Consider the following 24,231-nt stretch of genomic DNA (forward strand, 5'->3'; position numbering starts at 1 on the left):
CCCCCCATTACGACGGTACAAGTTTTTTTCAGGGGCAAGTCCATGCTTTCTGAGAAAGTGACTCGAAAACTGCAAAAAGCTGTTAAGGCACCATGTGTAATGGATGCATTCGATCCAAATGGCAGTCGTAATATTTTGCAAAAACTTAAACCAGGTTCTAAGATGGGTCACTCCTTTGTGTACCTCCCCCACAACAGTTCAACACTTTTTGCTAAAATGGTGCTCAAGATAACTCTTGAAGGCAGTAACCTATTTGGTCCATACTTTGCACATCGTATCGTGATATTTTTACAAGACATTGATCATGTTATAATATGGACTATATTTGTCAACTCCTACCTCTCTCACAAGATTTCGAAAAAGTGCAGTGTAGGACCACTTCTCGAATCGTTTTGTTTATTCTTGCAAAAGGTTGCACTCAAGGCCTCTATAACGATGGTACAAGTTTTTTGAGTGGCAAATCCATACTTCTTGATAAAATGGCCCGAAAGCTGTTAAGAACCCCTACGGCCAGCAAGTGTAGTGGCTGGTGCGCACGACAAATCTCGAACCGTATACTGCGTTGGTCCACACGGATATTGGATAAAATTCGAAGGTGATGCTTATAGGTCCACTTTTTCCGGTACCTCCCCCACAAAAAAGTTCGAAAATATTCACTAAAATGGTACACGCGATATCTCATAAACGGAGCAACCGATTGGATCTCGAAATATTGTGTTCAAACTTAGTTTATGTTCAAAAGTTGGTCCTATCGGTCCACCCCTTAGGGATACCAACCACACAAATGTTCACAATGTTTCTTTAATTGCGGCTAAGGGTCTGTTCGAGGACCCTTTGAAAATGTTTACCGAAGTTACTCCTATTGTCCCTGTTTACAATGTACAAGTCCATGTTTCCCGATATAATGGTCTAAAGGCCTAAATTATATGGTGACAAAATGAAACGACTGGTGGGCGCGATATCTTTCGAGACGAATAACAGCCAAAATAAGACCCACTTCCAAAATGGACTACGTCGGTCCATTCCTTTAGGTACATCCACTTCAAAACTTTTGAGCTTTAATCGAAATCTATATGTTTACCGACAAGTTCATACGCCCAAAATTCTGCAAACCACCTAATTACATACGTTTTTTTTAAGAAGTGTTTCAGTTCACTCAGGCTGAGGCCATAGCCGACTGATACTTTTTTACTTGTTCTATTAGTGGTCGCTCTAAAAGGACGGTATTCACATTGTATTCTCTAATTGCTTCTGTGATTGCATCAGTATCTAAATCTGCTTGACGGGCCTTGCCTGTTGATCTAACTTTTGACCTCTTTCTCTCTAGATCTTGAAGATCTTCTCTGACGTGTGTGGGTGGGATGCCTGTCCATAACATGATCTATGGTTATCTCTGCAAAACCCAAGCAGATATTGCATCGTCAACATTCTATTCTGTCGACGCACTGGCAAGACCTTAGACCAGTATAGGGGACCATCACAAGTGAAAACTAAACATTGTGCTTGTATTGTGTTAAACAACGACAAATGCCTCAACCGATCGAAGGCACACTATGTGTACGTGTGCTTCTGTTCGTGTTTTCTATGCTCATGAGCAAAGGTTGTGTGTAGGAATGCGCGTCGCCGCCTTAGACTCCTCGTGTGAATGATCCACCGAATACATAACGCGGCACTCGGTGGCTTACCACATAGGGCAACAATATGCCTTTATCTGTTTCTCAAGTGCTGGCGGCTGGGGACTGAAGTACCCTGTTCCTACTTCTAATATTTTTTCAGATAGCTGTGGCATGCACAGACGACTTGTAGAAGCCAACGAAAATATTTTGTCTCATCGATTTGCACCCTCAGTAGAAGCTTCACCATAGCAGTTCATGTGCTAACAATGTGGTTTTTGACTTAGTGTCGGATAATTTCGTATTACTCGAAATGATAAACGCTGTAAAATCAATGAAATTGATAAATGTTGTGAAATCTCCTATTCCACAGCGACCGGTTCTTTGTACCGTATTGACTCAAAAAATAATAAGCGTCGACTAAGGGCTGCAACCCCATCATCTACATGTTCGTGATCAGCAGTCATTTTAATTGGGGACCCAGGGTTTTTGGTAGACAAGGAATATTGTTGATGGAACACACATTCTGCAATATAGGGTATTGTATATATCTAACAATATATATTGTTGGAGTAACCATATGTTTTGTGTCATTATGATATTTGATACGAAGTGTTTGGTTTTTCCAATAATACATATTTTTACATATGTACATATTTACACTATCCCAAATTTGATCTCAGATAACATACATATGCTTCAACAATATTCCTTCTCTGCGTGTTAGTAAATGATGATCCCATGTAATGACTTCTGACATCATTTTGACATTTCAAATAGTTAAGAGAGCAAAGGTGCTTTACAAGCTAATGTTTCCCCTTGGACTCATCTTAAAAATCTTCCATTCGTATTTATTCTATTAGAAAAAAATATTTTACCACACTTACCAACTTCGCATCTTTTCCAATAACATCAACAAGCAAAAAATAAGAAAAAAAATACATAATAATACAAAAAATCAAAACTAACAAAAAAATTCTTGCACGTTCAGTATTTCATTTTTGTTCAAAAAAATTACAAAAAAAAAAAGAATAAATAATTAAATTCAAATATTGCGCAAGTTATGAAAGGTGTATGTTTGTGTGTGTTCGGTGCGATATTCAATGTAGCAGATCACCTACACAACCACCAATCAATTCAGGGGTGTAGGAACTCTACCACACTGAATATCTCCAACAAACGCTTCCACCTAAAACGATGAAAATGCAAAAAAAAATCACAAGTGTCTCATTAGCATCACATCAAATCAATTCTTCTGTGAAAGCACGGGCCTTAGCAAGAGCTTTTTTAGTATGGTTAACTTCACCCATTGATGAGTAGTGGTTCCGGTTCTAGGTTGTCACCGCTAACAACGCCGCCATGCGAAAGATCACCGCACATGACGCTGAGCCTGCAAGAGATACTAATTGTGGGGTCGGCATGTGAACAGGCCAAGTTTTCTGAATTGACAATGGATATGTTTAGGTAAGTTCTCGTCGAAAAATACCCACAAAATAGAGAAAATAATATTACCCTACGAATTAATCTTGTGTCCTTTTCTCCTTTCCAGAATGTTACAAACACTAGAACGGGAACCAACAGAAACAACACATCCTATGAGTGTTTCACATGGCATGCATGGACACGATGCCAGTCCTGCGGCCAGTCGTATACCACCATATGGTGTTCCAGGTTCCAAGGGCTATTTAGAAAATAGTCGACATTATCGTGACAATCCTCATAAGTATTTATTGTATAAGCCTTCGATTAGTCAACTTCTGGTGTTCTTAGCTAGCGGTTTTAAAGAATTGCCTCCGGGAGGCGCCTTACTCTTATACATGTCGGCCGATGGCTGTTTTTCAACCACAAAACATCCCGAAGATTGTAAGTGTAAACTCAAGAGTAAACTCTAGAAAATAAAAAAAAAATAATTTATTTTCTTTCAGATGGCTACGAATTAGGTGGCTTGGCCACAAGTGTTAAACGTGATGGTGTTGATGGCGGCGGTTTGGCGTGTCGAGGGAAATCGTATAAGGAAACCCATTGTCTGTATCCCGGTGATCTATATCCCTTTACCCGACGACCCATGTTCATCATTATCGATTCGGATAATTCATTTGTTTTTCAACACATACCCCGTTATTTTGGCCAACCATTGGTTGTCCTAATGTCACCTCAGGATGTACCACCAGCTTTCCAAGGTAAAAATGGTAAAAGAAAATAAGAATTTATTTTATTAACATTGTAATTGTTTAAACCTCTTTTAGCTGAAGTCCAACACCATGGCTCTTTGTTTACTTTGTTCCTGCACTCCCCACTCACCGCTTTGTGTTACATCTGCAATGTTGGCGATGTGCCCATACATCATTGGGAGCGTTGCCAATCGTATGTGGATCATTTTATAACAGAAGCTTCCCGTTTAGTAACACGCTGTCGCATAGATGAAATTGACCAAGGATATATAGGTAAGCATTTTACTAAATGGAGAGTACCACAATAGGTAGTGGGAAATGTACCCAAGAAAGCAGACCGATAAAGCCCATCACCGAAAAGTTTTATTTTAATTCGTGAGTCAGAAAAAGTATTATTTAAAAATCAACGAGCCCTAAAAAGTCTTCATTAAAAAATCAGTTCTAATCCATTCTAATCTACTCTTTAAAAATCAAAATAAAAATTATTCTTAAAACATTATTCGAAAAAATTAAAAAATTCGAGAGCCTCTTAAAAAATCCACGAGCATAACAAAATATTATTAAAAAATGAGCGAGTTCTAAAAAAATATTCTTAAAAAATCTGCGAGCCCTAAAAAATATTCTTAAAAAAACAAACATATTCTTAAAAACAGAAAGGCCCTTAAATAATTGAAAAATGTTCTTAAAAAACCACGACCCTTTAAAAATATTCTTAAAAAATCTGCGAGCCTTGAAAAATATTTTTAATAAATTCACGACCATTGAAAATATTTTTAAAAAATCCAGGAGCTATGAAAAATATTTTTAAAAAATCCACGATCCTTAAAAAATATTTTTAAAAAATCCAGGAGCTATGAAAAATATTTTTAAAAAATCCACGAGCCTTAAAAAATATTTTTAAAAAATCCAGGAGCTATGAAAAATATTTTCAAAAAATCCAGGAGCTATGAAAAATTTTTTTAAAAAATCCAGGAGCTATGAAAAAAAATTTTAAAAAATCCACGAGCTTAAAAAAATATTTTTAAAAAATCCAGGAGCTATGAAAATGTTTTTAAAAAATCCACGAACCTTGAAAAAAAAAATATTTTTAAAAAATCCACGAGCCTTGAAAATTTTTTTTAAAAAATCCACGAGCCTTGAAAAATGTTTTTAAAAAATCCACGAGCCTTGAAAATATTTTTAAAAAATCCACGAGCCTTGAAAATTATTTTTAAAAAATCCAAGAGCGTTGAAAAGTATTTTTAAAAAATTTACGAGCCTTGAAAAATATTTTTAAAAAATTTACGAGCCTTGAAAAATATTTTTAAAAAATTTACGAGCCTTGAAAAATATTTTTAAAAAATTTACGAGCCTTGAAAAATATTTTTAAAAAATCCACGAGCCTTGAAAAATATTTTTAAAAAATCCACGAGCCTTGAAAAATATTTTTAAAAAATCCACGAGCCTTGAAAAATATTTTTAAAAAATCCACGAGCCTTGAAAAATATTTTTAAAAAATCCACGAGCTTTGAAAAATATTTTTAAAAAAAATCCACGAGCCTTGAAAAATATTTTTAAAAAATCCACGAGCCTTGTAAAATATTTTTAAAAAATCCACGAGCCTTGAAAGATATTTTTAAAAAATCCACGAACCTTGAAAAATATTTTTAAAAAATCCACGAGCCTTGAAAAATATTTTTAAAAAATCCACGAGCCTTGAAAAATATTTTTAAAAAAATCCACGAGCCTTGAAAAATATTTCTTTAAAATCCACGAGCCTTGAAAAATATTTTTAAAAAATCCACGAGCCTTGAAAAATATTTTTAAAAAATCCACGAGCCTTGAAAAATATTTTTAAAAAATCCACGAGCCTTGAAAAATATTTTTAAAAAATCCACGAGCCTTGAAAAATATTTTTAAAAAATCCACGAGCCTTGAAAAATAATTTTAAAAAATCCACGAGCCTTGAAAAATATTTTTAAAAAATCCACGAGCCTTAAAAAATATTTTTAAAAAATCCACGAGCCTTGAAAAATATTTTTAAAAAATCCACGAGCCTTGAAAAATATTTTTAAAAAATCCACGAGCCTTGAAAAATATTTTTAAAAAATCCACGAGCCTTGAAAAATATTTTTAAAAAATCCACGAGCCTTGAAAAATATTTTTAAAAAATCCACGAGCCTTGAACAATATTTTCAAAAAATTCACGAGCCTTGAAAAATATTTTTAAAAAATCCACGAGCCTTGAAAAATATTTTTAAAAAATCCACGAGCCTTGAAAAATGTTTTTAAAAAATCCACGAGCCTTGAAAAATATTTTTAAAAAATCCACGAGCCTTGAAAAATATTTTTAAAAAATCCACGAGCTTTGAAAAATATTTTTAAAAAATCCACGAGCCTTGACAAATATTTTTAAAAAATCCACGATATATGAAAAATATTTTTAAAAAATCCACGAGCCTTAAAAAATATTTTTAAAAAATCCACGAGCCTTAAAAAATATTTTTAAAAAATCCACGAGCCTTGAAAAATATTTTTAAAAAATCCTTAAGCCTTAAAAAATATTTTTAAAAAATCCACGAGCCTTGAAAAATATTTTTAAAAAATTCAGGAGCCATGAACAATTTTTTTAAAAAATCCACTAGCCTGAAAAAATATTTTTAAAAAATCCAGGAGCTATGAAAAATATTTTCAAAAAATCCAGGAGCTATGAAAAATATTTTTAAAAAATCCACGAGCCTTGACAAATATTTTTAAAAAATCCACGATATATGAAAAATATTTTTAAAAAATCCACGAGCCTTAAAAAATATTTTTAAAAAAGAGCCAAGAGCCCCGAAATTTTGTTTTAAAAATCCACGAGGCTTGAAAAATATTCTTAAAAAATCCACGAGCCTTGAAAATGATTTTTAAAAAATCCAAGAGCCTTGAAAAGTATTCATAAAAAAATCCACGAGCCCTTAATATTATTCTTAAAAAAACCAAGAGCCTTGAAAAATATTCTTAAAAATTCCACGAGCCGTGAAAATGATTTTTAAAAAATCCAAGAGCCTTGAAAATTTTTCTTAAAAAAATCCGAGTACCCTGAATAAAATTCTTTAAAAATACACGAGCCTTGAAAACTTTTATTTTAAAATTTCCACGTGCTTTCAAATTTTTTTTAAAAGTCCATGAGCCCTGGAAAATATTTAAGAAAATCCACGAACCTTGAAAAATGTTTTTACAAAATCCACGAGTCTTGAAAATATTTTTTTGAAAAATCTACGAACTTTGAAAAATATTTTTTTGAAAAATCTACGAACTTTGAAAAATATTTTTTTGAAAAATCTACGAACTTTGAAAAATATTTTTTTGAAAAATCTACGAGCCTTGAAAAATATTTTTAAAAAATCCACGAGCCTTAAAAATAAATTTTAAAAAATCCACGAGCCTTGAAAAATATTTTTAAAAAATCCACGAGCCTTGAAAAATATTTTTAAAAAATCCACGAGCCTTGAAAAATATTTTTAAAAAATCCACGAGCCTTTAAAAATATTTTTAAAAAAATCCACGAGTCTTGAAAAATATTTTTAAAAAAATCCACGAGCCTTGAAAAATATTTTTAAAAAATCCACGAGCGTTGAAAAATATTTTTAAAAAATCCAGGAGCTATTGAAAAAAATTTTAAAAAATCCAAGAGCCTGGAAAAATATTTTTAAAAAATCCAGGAGCTATGAAAAATATTTTTAAAAAATCCAGGAGCTATAAAAAATATTTTTAAAAAATCCACGAGCCTTGAAAAATATTTTTAAAAAATCCAGGAGCTATGAAAAATATTTTTAAAAAATCCAGGAGCTATGAAAAATATTTTTAAAAAATCCACGAGCCTTGAAAAATATTTTTAAAAAATCCACGAGCTCTGAAAAATATTTTTAAAAAATCCACGAGCCTGGCAAAATATTTTTAAAAAATCCAGGAGCTATTGAAAAAAATTTTAAAAAATCCAAGAGCCTGGAAAAATATTTTTAAAAAATCCACGAGCCTTGAAAAATATTTTTAAAAAATCCAGGAGCTATGAAAAATATTTTTAAAAAATCCACGAGCCTTGAAAAATATTTTTAAAAAATCCAGGAGCTATGAAAAATATTTTTAAAAAATCCAGGAGCTATGAAAAATATTTTTAAAAAATCCATAAGCCTTGAAAAATATTTTTAAAAAATCCACGAGCCTTGAAAAATATTTTTAAAAAATCCACGAGCCTCGAAAAATATTTTTAAAAAATCCAGGAGCTATAAAATATATTTTTAAAAAATCCACGAGCCTTGAAAAATATTTTTAAAAAATCCACGAGCCTTGAAAAATATTTTTAAAAAATCCACGAGCCTTGAAAAATTATATTAAAAAATCCACGAGCCTTGAAAAATTATTTTAAAAAATCCACGCGCCTTGAAAAATATTCTTAAAAAAATCTGAAAAAATCCACGAGAGTCAATAAAATTCTTTAAAATCCCACGATCCTAAAAAATATTCTTAAGAAAATCAACTAGCTTTGAAAAATACTCTTAAAAAAATCCATGACTCTTGAAAAATCCATAAAAAATCCACGAGCTTTAAAAAATATTCCTAAAAAATCCAAAAGCAATTAAAAAATAGCTAATACTTCTCACTCTCTTACTTTATTTCCAGATTCATCATATGTTCAATTCTTTGGTGATGACTTTTTACGTACCCTCATACTACGCTTTGTGTTCTGTGATGTTGTATTGAGACTGCATCGTGGTTTCCGGGGACGCCACATGAGACCACGTTGTGAACCACCATTGCCATCCAATGAACTGTTAGAGCATCCAACATTGTCGCATATAATATTTCAGCTGGCAACAGCGCTCGATGTGCGTGGGCACTTTTCCGATGGACCCGAATGCGACTGATGATCTACTGAGTATTTCCTTAAGCTAAGTCTAGTCATAATTTTAAGCATTTCTTTGCAACAATTTATTATTAAGATTCTAATAATAATTAAAATAATACTTCAAATTATAACAAATATGGAAAATAACAAGCAACAAAAACCGAGAACCATAACAACAATTGCAATAACAACAATAATATTATTAATAAAATGCCTAAAGCAAATATTTGTGAAGCAAAAATTCTATGAAAATTTTCTCGTTAAACGATTCCTGTTCTTAAACCGCTAAAACTAATGAAAATCCTGGAAATGTGAAGAAACCCCCCTTGAATTATACATACACACTTACAAAAGGTAAAACTATGGAACATGATATGATAAATATGCTGAGCTTTTAAAGAAAACCTGCAAATCTGGTTAAAAACACACACTGACACCGACAAGCCCCTGCTTTCCTCCCTCTTCAGAGTTCGCCATTACCACTCCTGACATTCCAAATATACTGTGGGGAATTATCATGGACCCAACATAGATCCATAGAAATTTCCAGCCCTACCCCCCACACTCTATCTATCTCTGTAATTCCTAACCTTCCCCCCCATTCTAACTAACTATGCAAATATATAATAACAAGAACAAAAAACCCGAAATAAATAATTATATAAATCTTAAAACTTATCTGAACCGAAACAACAAGAACAACAAAAAAGATAATTTAGCTCATTTTCTACTCAAGCGATTAAAAGGAAAAAATAAATAAAAAATATATTTTTAAAATATGAAACAAAATAAGAAGAGAACACAACACGGAAGTGACTGATTTAGCAAAAATCTCGAAAAGAAAAATAAAATAATACACAAAAAAAGAGAGATAAAAAGAATTAATTGATAATATGCCGGTTACTGATACAATTCCGTAGTTGTCCTACCAAACCAAATATACTCATTTTATAATGTATACATACAACATAACATATATATTTTTGCCTACAAAACTAAAACAAAAACCAACAAAATAAAATACATTTAAAAAATAATTTAATAATTACAATATAAAATAAATAATACTAATAAATAATTTAATACCAAATAATGACAATTTTATACGATGATTGTAGTCTAGACACCAACCATTCTAATGTACATACATACATATTGCATGTGTATATGTTAGTCTATAATAAACAAGAAAAAAAGGATACACTAGACACTTTTAAACACATCCATGACACACACTCATAGTTACACGATTTAAAACACAATATTCACAAGTTTTTGGTAATTTTTTTAGAAAATTAGTCTCCAAATCGAGTAGACTTGTGCGCATAGTTCAGATGTTTTTCCACAAATTTGCCTTCAAATTTTCAAGTTGATAAATATACCAAACTTATTTCAAGCCATTTCTGTATTTACTTAATTAAGTGATCGGGAAATGTTTTATAAGAAGGAATATAGAATATACTTTTAATCTGCTTTACTAAGTTTTAAGGCAACAAATCTACACGAATGAGTTTTTAAATGATCCCTTCTGCAAAATAATGCACCGCGAAGCAGGGAAGCACAGTGTCTCGACCGTGGCCAAAAATGGTAAAAACTAAATACTTCGTTGAACAAATTTATTGATGGGGAGTGATAGAAACATTTTAATTAAGAAGAATCTGAATTTTGATACTGATACGTGAAGTAGTTTTTGCTATATGAGGATTTAAATCCGACAATTTTAGTTAATACGTATTTATGTGTTTTTTTCTAAAATTAATAAATTATATTATGCGTTAATATTTAAAATTTAAAAGTAACGGCCGCTGCAAAAATGGTTCCTAAGTTCTCTTGGGATGTAATAAATTGGCTACACTTTTGTTTGCATGTAAATATTAATCATATGATGTTTACATTTACCCAAACATGTATTACTAAGTTCAATAATTTTCTGAAGCAAATTTTAAATTGAGTGGAGTGAAAAAAAACTTGTATAAAAAGGTATATCGATATTTTTTGCTGTATGAGTAGTAAAAAGTGAGTACTTCAAATATATAATGGTCCCAGCTGCAGAGGTTTGCAGACGAATGTGTCATTTCTCTTTTTCAGCGACCACCTCACTGAGAGGACACCCCCTTTTTTAACAAATCGTTTTGTGGTGTTGGCTATAGCGCGAAAACGAATGAACCGATCATTATATATTTTTCTGGGCTTATTAAGTACTAAACATTTGCATGAATGCGAAAAAAAGCCATTCATGAGACACTCACACATAAAACCAACCCTTATTCATTCAATCCACTAGCAGCGAGAAGCAGTGAGTGAGTACAAAAAGAGAGATGATGAATGCATTCATGCAGATGTTTATTAAGTACCTAATAATCTTGCGTTAAAACGAGAGAATTTTAAAAATATCAATTTTTAAAAAAATTGTGAACACCGAAAATCAAATTTCAAAGGAAATTTCTCATATATAAAGACAAGAGTTTGATATATTCAATATGCTCACAAACAATATGAAGACTAAACACTAAATTTCAGTCATAACGGGTGGATATTGAGGCAACAACACTCAAAATACCGAAAATGAGAAGGCACGGTTCTATGGGGACTATAGGAAGACGAGGACCTATACCGACATATTTCTGGTGGAAGGTTATAAGTCCCCCAACGGAGACTTAATACCAATTTTCAACCATTTCGGTGTGATAATCAGGCTAAAACCTCCAAAATACCGAAAATTGGGAGGTACCGTCATATGGGGGCTATATGAAGGCGTGCACCTATGTAGACAAACTTCAAGGTAAAGGTATAATGCCCCCTACGAAGATTAAATACCAAATTTTAGCAATTTCGGTGTAATAATAAAGCTAAAATCTTCAAAATACCGATAATCGGGAGGTACCGTTGTATGGGGGCTATATCAATCATAAAGTGCTAAAATTTGCTAAAAATAGCTTACCCATCTGAATTTTTTCCTGTCAGTAACAAATTTGTAGCTAAAACATCCCAAAACGTAATTAATACTGAAACATTGGTTATATGGTATTAAAATTTGTATTGTATATTGTACCCCCAGCCTTAATGGTCTTAGACAATCATATGTTTTGACGAAATCCGCTTCAAACAATTTGGAGTCGATTTAGACCAGTTCCTCCGTCTGTCTGGCTCGAGCGCATTATAACTCTCGAACAGATCAACATATTTGGTTCAAATTTTGGATCTCGCAATATTTTGTCCAAACTTTAAGTTATATCAGTCCACTCCTTTGCGTACTTCCCCCACAAGACTTCAAAATGTTTCCCTAAAATCTTGCTCACAATAACTCTCAAAGGTCCCTTCTGCAAAATAATGCACCGCGAAGCAGGGAAGCACAGTGTCTCGACCGTGGCCAAAAATGGTAAAAACTAAATACTTCGTTGAACAAATTTATTGATGGGGAGTGATAGAAACATTTTAATTAAGAAGAATCTGAATTTTGATACTGATACGTGAAGTAGTTTTTGCTATATGAGGATTTAAATCCGACAATTTTAGTTAATACGTATTTATGTGTTTTTTTCTAAAATTAATAAATTATATTATGCGTTAATATTTAAAATTTAAAAGTAACGGCCGCTGCAAAAATGGTTCCTAAGTTCTCTTGGGATGTAATAAACTTGGCTAAACTTTTGTTTGCATGTAAATATTAATCATATGGTGTTTACATTTACCCAAACATGTATTACTAAGTTTATTAATTTTCTGAAGCAAATTTTAAATTGAGTGGAGTGGGAAAAAATGGTATAAAAAGGTATATCGATATTTTTTGCTGTATGAGTAGTAAAAAGTGAGTACTTCAAATATATAATGGTCCCAGCTGCAGAGGTTTGCAGACGAATGTGTCATTTCTCTTTTTCAGCGACCACCTCACTGAGAGGATACCCCCTTTTTTAAACAAATCAATAATAGGTACGTGTACCAAAATTGATGCACTTACGACAACTCCTTCTATTTTTGGCCACAGTTAATATTAACTCGCGACATTGTGGGACGTACGCAGGGGGTGGGGCCCTGGGGGCCCGGGTCCCTCACGAAATGGTTTGGTCCGACAAAATTTTTTGAGCTATTTTTACAAATTATTACGTTTTTTTTTTCTCTAAAATAATTTTTGTTTTTGGAAATTGCAAATGAAAACTTATTGTTCTGAAGGTTTTGCACTGAAAATGTACTTTATAAGCAAGTTGTCTAAGAAATATTTAAAATTTTTGGTTTGAATACTCTTTTTAAAAGAAACTTCTGAATTACTTCTTTATGCCATGTCAGTGTTTTGGAATTGTATAATGAATATAATAGTATTGAGGCTTTAAACTCATTCTGTATTCCAAAAAGATTACAAGTTCAGTATTGTGCGGATTAAAAGTACATGAAATTAAATGTCTATTGGACAAAATGTACGACATATCAAGAGTTTTCCGTGGAGTATATCTCGATAGCCAATTAGAAAATTGTTTCACTGCCTTAATAATATAAATATTTACTGCCAATATAAATAGCACCTTGTTGCTATATAGTAGGAGAAAATAATGGAGAACAATTTATTGTTGTGCATCATAAAGTGCTAAAATTTGCTAAAAATAGCTTACCCATCTGAATTTTTTCCTATCAGTAACAAATTGGTTGTATGGTATTAAAATTTGTATTGTATATTGTACCTCCAGCCTTAATGGTCTTAGACAATCATATGTTTTGACGAAATCCGCTTCAAACAATTTGGAGTCGATTTAGACCAGTTCCTCCGTCTGTCTGGCTCGAGCGCATTATAACTCTCGAACAGATCAACATATTTGGTTCAAATTTTGGATCTCGCAATATTTTGTCCAAACTTTAAGTTATCAGTCCACTCCTTTGCGTACTTCCCCCACAAGACTTCAAAATGTTTTCCTAAAATCATGCTCACAATAACTCTCAAAGGTCCAAATCGACTTTATCGATACACAGATAAGGTTCGAATATGGATTATATCGATTCACTCCTTTAGGTACTTCCAACACAAAATTTCAATTATACGATTTGACCTGAACTTTGAATACCTTAAAATTACTTCCAGACCAGATAATATATCAAGTACCGGGGTCTATTTGGGACAACATCTTCAGATAGATCCCTCACAAAAGTTCAACATAATTGTAGTTTAAGGGCTGTTCGAGGAGCACATTTTGAACAATCGTACTCTTGCGGTCTTGTTAACAGCGATATTATATTTTTCGTGGGTAAGCCCATGGTTTTGCCAGGAAGGATCCAAAAGCTCTAAATCTTACGGTGATCAAGTAAAATGACGGTTTGACACCATAACTATTAAAAGGAATGCTTCCAAAATGAGGTCCACTTCCAAAATGGACTATATCAGTCGCTTCTTTCAGGTATCTTCTGTACAAAAGTGCAAAACTTTTGCGCTTTTATCGAAGTCAAAATTATGAACACAACATAAGCGATATTTTGGTCGGAAAGTATATACGTGCAAAAAGGACCACGAAATTCTGAAACTCCCTGACTACACAATTTTTAGGAAAAAGATTTTGGTTATGTGTACCTTATTCGATCTCTCTATAGACTCACACAAGCTGAGGGTATATCTACGTTGGCAAACTCGACTGATACTTTTTTACTTGTTTGTTAGAAAACAAAAGTGATTGGTTTTTGGCGTAGTCCTTGGAAAGTTTTTAATGCCATCCAGTAAATAAATACAATTAAGGTAGAAATAGGCGTGAACACAGCAACGATTGAGGTATCAGATGGAGTTTTTCCGACTTAAGAGATATTTTTTGAGCATGTTATTGCGTAGTCTCAAACAGTACTGCGAGTTTGATTTGGAGTCTATGAGTCGTAGTTTGTACCGCTCGATTCATGATACATTTTTTTTCTTTTTTAGTGTGTGGTATCTGGATATGAGCTTTAAAGAAGAAAAGGCGTTAAGTTCGGGCCGAACTGTTTATATCCTCCAAACACTGTATATCTCTATTCGATATATTCGCGAATGCAATCCCTGTATTCAAACGGAGATATGTTTTCACCATTTTTTGCATAGAGGTTCTCCCACCAAAAGATTTCCCAAATCCATATTTTTAGTAATTATTCTAATAGCCGCGAATTTTAGAAAATATTCGAAATCAATTCTCTGCGTGATTTAGAACACAAAATGCCAAATAAGAGCTAATGTGGTGGAAAATTCTACGATACACCAAAACGTAAACCTATATGGGTAATATTCATTTGAAAGATTTTTTAGTTATTGTTTCAATTCTGGTGGAGAATTTGGTTAAAAACTTTTGTATGGGGACTATATCGAACGTGGTCTCAATTCTAAAAATCCAACTCTGTTCCAAATTTCAATCCTGTATTAATATGGCATATACATAAAATCAACTAAAAACTTTTAAAATAGCTTTACGTAACGCTACACAACATTTTTAACATTCATGATTTTTGGTCATGTTGGGTAAAAATATTGGAAGGTGTGAGCGTGGGGACCCCTAAAACGAACATTTTCCCCATTTTTCAGAAATACGAAATTTTTGCAAATTTCTGGAGAAAGAAGCAGCTATTTCTCGGAAACTATAGGTATTGTGCTCGTTTATATTTATTCTCCGAAATCCACTGGATTTCACCAAAACCTGAAATACAACCCGTTGTTTACACTTATTTTTTGTTGATTTCAAACATATCCAATAATCAAGGTAGATGCATATGTGCATCATGTGGAACATAAATTTTCAAAACAAGTATCTGCAAATTTAATTTGTCCTTAAAAATATACGACAATATCGGCACCATGAATGCCCGAAGACGTAACCCACAAAACTAAAACTTTACAGGAGAAGCAAAAAATATCGTCACCATGAATGCCCGAAGACGAAACCCACAAAACTAAAACTTTACAGGAGAAGCAAAAAACGTTATAAAATGAAAACGGTGTTATAAAATATCGAACATTTTTAGAATCGTCTTTTAAGACATAGAAGAAATATATTTTTGGAAAAAAATTAATTTTTTTCAGAATTTCAGAAGCTGTGTGGGTTACGACTTTTGGTATTGTATTTTTTCTGAAATGCCAAAAGACGTAACCTACAGTTTATTGGGCATACACTTAAAGAAACTAGTAGAAAAGAAAAATGATAATCAAATTAGAACTGACTTATTGGCCTACGCGGTTAAGCGGATTTTAAACTAGCAATCTGAGGTTGTTGAGTTCAATTCCCAGTCTTAACGGTGATATTTCAATGGACCAAAATTAGGTAAACTGTCCATTCCAACCAGCACTAGGATTACTTATAATTTCAAATGTATTAGACGATATTTAAAACATCAGATCCCGAATATTATATTTATTGTGGTATTTTAGTCAATTTATCAACAAAATAAAGTTAATATAAATTAAGTGATGTGATGAATTTTAGGACTGAGCATATTTTTGGCTTCTGATTAAATTCCAATCGAAGCATATGACATATGCAAAATACATAAATTTTTGCATATGCAAAATTTATGCATTTTACATATTATCTTATGCAACAAATATTTCAATAATAGGTACAAAAATGTTTGTGTGTACAATTTTTCTGTTTAAAATTCTTTTCAGACAGATCAATAAAATAGAGAAATGTGTAACCATAGCCTCAACCTTAAAAATAGCAAAAATTGGGGGGTATTGTTCTATGGGGCCTATATGAAGGCCTGGGGCCTAATTCTCGCATCCGTTATCAAGCGAGTTTTAGTTCGAAGACAAATTACGAACGATCGAAATTTTTTGACTCCTTATACGATCGAAATTATTTAAAAAAGTTATCGATACATACGGTTATCGAACGTGAAACATATGGTAATCACAAGATATTATAAACAAACAAGTTGTTGTGCGGCAAGTTCCTCGTAAAATAAAATGAAAACATGAAAATTGTATAAAATAATAGAAAATTCTGAAAAATTAAATGTAATAGTGACCCGAAATAAATTCCACTATGTAAAATATAAGAATCGTATTCTGACATTGGAAATTAATTTTTAAGAAACAGTCCCTTTTTGTCTCGTTTTGTTTACTCATTTTGTTGAAAAAGTCTTTAGTATGTGATTTTGATTAGTTTTATTGCAAAATGTTTCATTAAAGTTCTTTCTGTGCCACAAAAATAATCATTTCGACAGCAGATGTGTGGCGGGCAAAAACTAGCAAGATTCCACTCGAAAGTTTATGCGACAACGGATGCCGTAATACAAATACTGAAAATAACGATCGAAATAACTCGATCACGTATGCGAGAATTAGGCCACGGAACCTAAACCGACAAATTTTAGATGGAAAGTTGTTTACCACCAAGGAAGACTTAATACCAAATTTCAGCCATTTTGGCGGGATATTGAGGCCACAACCTTCTAAATACCAGAAATCCGGTGGTACCGTTCTATGGGGGCTATGTGAAGACGTGAACCTATACCGAGAAATTTCAGGTGGAAAGTTTTATACACCCAACAAAGACTAAATACAGTCGGACCTCGATTATCCGTCATGGTCGGGTCCGGAGGCATTACGGATAATCGATTTTCCCGGATAATGGAGGCAATGCTTTTACGCAGTTTTTGAACATATTTTTTTTAAGTAAAAATGACATAATATTGTACAATAATATGAAATCCACCAAATTTTAAAGGATACATAATATCATCATCATCATCAGATTCATCTGAATGGACTGTGTCCCATGGTTTTTGTGATACCATAAATACACAAATTGTATAATACGGGAGAATTTCCAGTTTTTGTTTGTTTAATCAGATTAATTGGAAAGTGTGTTTTTACTCCCGGGGAATGAAGTTTATAACGAAAAATAGAAGAAATGGAAAAAAGTCCAACATTTCTTTTCTATCACGGATAATGGAGGTTCCCGGATAATCGATTCACGGATAATCGAGGTTCAACTGTACCAAATTTCAGTCATTTCGGTAGGATATTAAGGCTACAACTTTCAAAATACCGAAAATCGGGAGGTACCGTTCTATGGGGGCTATGTGAAGACGTGAACCTATACCCAGAAATTTCAGGTGGAAAGTTTTATACCCCCAACGAAGACTACATACCAAATTTCAGTCGTTTCGGTAGGATATTGAGGCTAGAACTTTCAAAATACCTAAAATCGGGAGGTACCGTTCTATGGGGGCTATATGAAGACGTGGACCCATGCGGACAAATTTTAGATGTAAAGTTTCATACCCGTAACGAAGACTTAATACCACATTTCAGCCATTTCGGTGGTATTTTTAGACCCCAAATCCTTGTATATAAATTTGCATATGGTTTTGCATATGCTCATTTTATGCAAATATAAAAAAATATGTCAAAATATGCACGATATGCAAAAATTTCTAGGCCTAATTCGTTTTATTTTGTGATAAAACGTGTTTCTGTCTAATCAGATTTTCTCTACGACCATCCTAACCATATGTGCATTTGCATAGGATTCCGCTGTCTAGTGATGTGTAACAATTTAAAAGTAAATTTTAATTCTCATAAGGAATGTTGCCATAAATGTAATGACAATCACTTGGAGTTAAGTGTTTTAAGTCTAGCAGGTGCTGAAATTTCTTTTTTGAAACTTTTAGCCTCTGTGCGTACATCTAAGGAGGACCCACTGCCCCAAAATCTGCGGATTAAACGCCAATGTTTTCAGTTTATTGTCTATTTACATATCGCTCATTTACTCGAAGAGTGACACATCTCCAAAAATACAGTTTAGAAAAAACGCGTTTTAATTTGCTGATTGAAATTTGACTTCTCCATTTAAAAAGATTATTACACAAAAACTAAAATAACTACTTGGACCATATTTTGCAAACAGCTAGCCAGATACCAGTGCTAAATTTCTGATTTCTGAGATCAAGCATGATTTGAAGTGTTCTAGTGCTTAATAAACTACAAAAACTTTTGTGTTGAGTTATGCGAAACTCGTAGTAAATGAGCTGTAACTCGTCGAGTTTTAGAGGTATCAGTATGAAAATTTGACACAAGATAAATTAGAAGTCGTAGAAAAAAGAAAATGCTAACTCAAAAAACGCATTTTTTGAGATATGCCACTCTTTGAGTAAATGAGCGATATGTAAACAATACAGAAAAGTTGCGTTTATCTCTGGACCTATTTAAATATCATTAAAATCAGTTGAATTTATCCAATCTGAAGCCATTCTATATGTTATACCACGGTTGATAAGAACATTTTTCGGCAAACTTGCACTATAATCGTAGTTGTCTTTAAAAAACATCTTTGTGTTAGACCGACAAGAATTTTGGGCATATACACGTTTTCGGGTCAACGTCTCATAAGACTTGTAACGTACATTAGTTTTTGTTACCATTTGTCTTGTATAGCCTTCAAAATAACCACTTACTTTTGTCCGTTTACTTTATATTGTTTTCATGTTTTTTGTTGTTCTTGGGAGGTTTATTTAAATCAGGGCATAGGTAGGTCTTCAAACATCATCTTCAATAAGACACGTCAATCACCTTTTTATTAAAACATTCGACATTTTACCAAACCTGGGTTTTGGCTATGACATGCGTATAAGAGTAAAAGTCAAAAATTCCCACAAATCTGAATTTTGGTGCAAAAAATTATTCGGGTTACAAAAACCGTCTAAAGTAAAAGTTGTAGATTTAAAAACTAGCAACTAGAATGGTCTTTATAATTTTTAAAACGGAATCATCATTCATGAGATATCGTCATCTGAGAGTAAAATTAAACATATGGAGAAATAAGCCGCATAAGAGGCGAACGGGTTGAAATAACCACGCCATGTGATAGGTATTTTTATAAGCTTCCAAACGACACACACAGTAGAACCGGGTCTAACCCGGTTTTTGAATCTGGACTTTCGGACCAAATAACCGGATAACCGGATCCGCCCCCAAAGGAAATTATACATTTCCGTAATCAGCTCAATATACCCTCCCTCTGGCATTATAATTGCTGCAAAATCAAAGACTAAATTGTTTGTACTGCTGTTTAATATTCAAAAAATGTGGGTTACGCTTTTTGTGTTTTATGAAAATTACATTATGCTGTTACGTCTTTTGGCATTTCTTGAATAGGATCGCTATTTTTAAACGTAGAACTTTGAAATTTTGCCAGAGCATGTATTTTAGCTTTATGTATCATATTCCATCAAAAAACGAATTTCGATTTTCATGTAGGTTACGACTTCCGGCATTTATGGTGACGATATATTCTTGATCAGGTTAAAATTCTAAAACGATCTAGCCATGTCCGTCTATTGTAATCACTCTAGCGTGCGCAACAATTGAGCTAGAGCGGTATTTTTTTGCACCCGAGTGTCTTTTTCCATAGGCAGGTCAAGTTCGAAGATGGACACAAAATATCTCCACTAAAAACCGTCAACATAGGTCCATTTTTTGGTATAGCCCCCATATAACGGTACCTCCCGATTTTCGGTATTTTGAGGATTTTAGCTAAAATTTTTTACCGAACTACTTACCTGCAGTTTGACAGTTGAGGTTCCAATAATCACAAAACATCTCCACCAAAAACTGTCACCATAGGTCCATGTTTTGGTATAGCCCCTATATAACGATACCTCCCGATTTTTGGTATTTTGAGGATTTTAGCTAAAATTTTCCACCGAACTACCTGTAATTTGACTGTTGACGTTCCTAGTGATCACAAAACATCTCCACTAAAAGTTGGCAGCATAGGTCCATGTTTTGGTATAGCCCCCATATAACGGTACCTCCCAATTTTCGGTGGGGATTTTAGCTACAATTTTTGACCGAACTACCTGTAGTTCCTTGTGATCACAAAATGTCTCCAATAAAAACTGTCCATGTTTTGGTAAAGCCCCCATATAACAGTACCTCCCGATTTTCGGTAGTTTGAGGATTTTAGCTACAATTTCTAACCGAACTACCTGTAATTTAACATTTGACGTTACCAGTAGTCACAAAATATCTCCTCCAAAAACTGTAAACATAGGTCTACGTTTTGGAACAGCCCCCATATTTCGGTATTTTGAGGATTGTAGCTACATTTTGCGACCGAACTACCTTTAATTTGACGTTTGAGGTTCCCAGTGGTCGAAAAACTGTCAACATAGGTCCATGTTTTGGTAGAGCCCTCATGTAACGGTAAGTCCCGATTTTCGGTTTTTTGGATTTTAGCTAAAATTGTTGAGCCAAGTATCTGCAATTATACAGTTGATGTTCCCAGTTGTCACAAAACTTCTTCACAAAAAACATAGGTCCACACTTTGATATAGTCCCAATATAAGGTTCCCGACCGATTGAATATATTTTGTATGTTTTTCTACCTTATTTACGTATCAGTGGTCACAAAATATCTCCGCCTAAAATTGCGGACAGGAAAGAAAATAATTATTCCGTTTTAGTTCAGAATATTTTATGGTCGAGGGTATAAAAATTTCGGCCCGTCCGAACTTAACGCTTTTTTACTTGTTATCTTCTTAAGCAGTGAAAATATTTTTGCAAAAAAATCGCGCGAATTTCTTCAAAAATATTTTCGCTTTTCCTTTTTCAAAAAGTATTTGAATATTTTTACAAAAACTTTTTATCTTCTAAAATAGTAAAAATATTTTTTGATAAAAATTCGCCCTATTTGTTCAAAAATATTTTCGACTACGGCGCTTTTCGTTTTTCAGAAAGTATTTGAGTATTTATACAAAAACATTTTATTTTCCCGCAGGCAAAATTTTTCATTTAAAATAGAATTGAAGGAAATTTTTGAATATAGTTCGATATGTATAGTAGTCAATACAAATTTATTTTATAAAATAAATTAAATTAAATTAATTTTCTTAAAAAAATTAAATCAATTATAAATTATATTATAAAATGAAAAATGTATATGAACTTAAAGTTATTTTTTAATTTGCTTATACATTTGAAATAAAAATTGTATTTAAATAAAAATCACTTAAATTTTAAAAATGGAGATAAAAACGGAGTTATGTCACGGCACCGTATGTGGAGAACATTTTTCGCTTCTCAAAATCCTTTCTACATGCAAACTCTCATCATTACGATTTATTCCAACCTGGTAATGATGAGAAAATGTATAAAAAACAAATTTGCAATCTCAACTCAGACATTCAATCCTATAATTTACTTGTATAATTATTTAAAACTAAAAAAACTAGCATTTAAATATGGCAACTGTGTAAGGCACTGTAAATAATGCCGGATTTCACTGTTTCATAATGGAAAATTGAATTAAAGGTTCTGAAGTAAAATGCATATTTTAATTCCAACAATACTTTCAATGTACAAAATTAAATCTTGTGGAGTTTCAAATATTTATAATATTTGTTTCATTTCCAGCAATATTTAAGAGAACGATTTCCATATAATTATTTTATTAATTTTAATTTATTATTAATTTTAACCCTTTCAATATTTTCTTCCATATAAACCCAGCTACACATGTTTATATATAGACACAAATAAAAACCCATACAAAAACAACACAAAACATCATATTTATATATACATATTAAAATTTATATGAAATAAAATAATAAAATTGAAACAAATAAATTATAATAAAATAAAATGCCGACATAAAACAAAAACAATGTTATAGGATAAACAAAAAATAAAAAAAAAAAAACTAAAAAATAGCCAACAAAATACATTGTATGTAAGACATTTTTTCCAAATACAAAGAGTTTCTATTTCTATTTGAATTAGATTGATTCCTTTTTTAATAATAAAAAAATAATAATTCAAATAACTCTCATTTAGTTCAAAATTAAAATTTTTATTCACAAAACTTAAACTAAAATAGAATAACTAAAATTACAAAAAACCAAAAAAATAAACAAATTTTATAATTTTTACTATTCAACATTCAACATTTATTTACGCTTTCGGCTTTTTGAAAATACCAAACAAAAAATATATTAATTCTCTCATTCCAAGACAAAAATAGGTTCGGTTTGAAATGAATACAAAGGTAATAAACAAATTCTATCAATCAACCATAACAAAGAAATAAATTAAAACAAAAAATAAAAAAATTGTAGTAAATACCAAATGAAATTAACATACATACAAACATATATACCAACATACATGCATACATATATCATCCTCACCAATGCGCCCCCATCAATTCACTGCTGCATCACCACCACCTATATACATAGAAATGCATATACATATATACAAACAAACACCTACATATATAGAAACATGGCATATATACTTGTGATCCATTAATTCACAACAAAAAACAATCACCCATACATATGTATAATCAACATAAGTAACTGCATGTAAAGATCAGAGATCAAGAAGCGAAACAACAACAAACCAGTGTGTAAAAGAAACGTACGAATTAGCAAAAATATTTAGTAAAAAAAAAGCAAAGAACAAACAAAATATACGAAAAGAAATCACCGATTATATAGAGACACCTAATGATACACAAAAAAAAACATACAAACAAATGATGATAGCGAAAGGAAATGAAAGTCAGCGGAAGTACACATTTATATAGTACATACATACATACAAACACACACAATCACTACAACATTTCCATACATATTCTCACACACACATACTCTCATTTATACACATCATTAACCACCACCATACATACAAAATACAACAAATAAACAAAACATAGCAATGCATTTAAATTATACAAACAAACAGAAATTAAAAATAAAAATAATTAAAACAAAATAATAATAATAATAACTACAATACATTATAATATATATAAATAAATACAAATTAATAATAAAAATAACAACAAAGCAAGAAAAGTAAATATGAATGAGAAAAGGTAACAAAAAATAAAGAAAAGCACATGTTCGGAAATGAATACAAGATGTGAAGTTTTATTTATGGGGAACGACTGGAACAATGTGAATTATAGACGGTGTAGTTCGGAATACAAATGATTAAATTCGAATTAAAAACAAAATTATTACTCTTTCGAGGAGTAGACTCCTAATTTTTCAATGTACCTCTTAGGTCATAACAGCTCAACTCGTAAGAGAATTAATTAATTAAATGAAATCACTATAAATGACCTTCGCCTTAATAAGGCAAATACAAAATAATTTAAATTGTGGTTCAAAACAATTTTTTAATTCGAAAATCCAAATATGTATAACAAGTAAACTGGGCATAACATTTTTCCATGCAGACCTTTTTATACCCTCCAGCACAAAACGTGGACCTATAACAACATTTTGTGGTGGGGAGTTTTTTAGCCACTAGGAGCCTTAAATATCAAATTGAAAACTAATTCGTCATGAAATTCTTAAGGTACCATCTAAAACCTTTGTCGACAATGTTTGATGAACGAGTTTTGTAGCCATTGATAACATTAACATTAAATGTCGAATATGTAAAATTAATAATAACAAGTAAAAAAGTATCAGTCAGCTTTGCCGACAGAGATATACCGTCAGCTTATGTGAATTGAAACTTTTGGACCAGTATACCAGGAAGCATGGACTCGTCCACGGAAAATATAACATCGCTGTAAACAGTACCACAACGAACAGCAGCGGTATACATTTCCAAAGG

The 24,231-nt window shown here is 32.1% G+C and overlaps 1 protein-coding gene across 5 annotated transcripts in view; it reads left to right on the forward strand.

Moving 5' to 3' along the window:
- Positions 1-9,431, forward strand: part of LOC141401285 (protein SCAI) — a 51,644-nt gene extending 42,213 nt beyond the window's left edge. For 3 of the 5 annotated variants that reach the window (XM_073981384.1, XM_073981385.1, XM_073981386.1), the window contains 5 exons: positions 2,949-3,077; positions 3,163-3,476; positions 3,539-3,793; positions 3,860-4,057; positions 8,429-9,431. In XM_073981384.1, the coding sequence (XP_073837485.1) occupies positions 2,949-3,077; positions 3,163-3,476; positions 3,539-3,793; positions 3,860-4,057; positions 8,429-8,673 (1,141 nt within the window). In that variant the 3' untranslated portion in view covers positions 8,674-9,431. Of the gene's footprint in view, positions 1-2,933; positions 3,078-3,162; positions 3,477-3,538; positions 3,794-3,859; positions 4,058-8,428 lie in introns of all 5 variants that reach the window. The other 2 variants (XM_073981382.1, XM_073981383.1) reach the window with 1 other exon arrangement.
- The last annotated feature ends 14,800 nt before the right edge of the window (positions 9,432-24,231 follow it).

Source organism: Musca autumnalis, unplaced genomic scaffold, assembly GCF_047663935.1.
Source record: "Musca autumnalis isolate F117 unplaced genomic scaffold, ASM4766393v1 scaffold_4, whole genome shotgun sequence".
Classification (NCBI taxonomy): Eukaryota; Metazoa; Arthropoda; class Insecta; order Diptera; family Muscidae; genus Musca; species Musca autumnalis.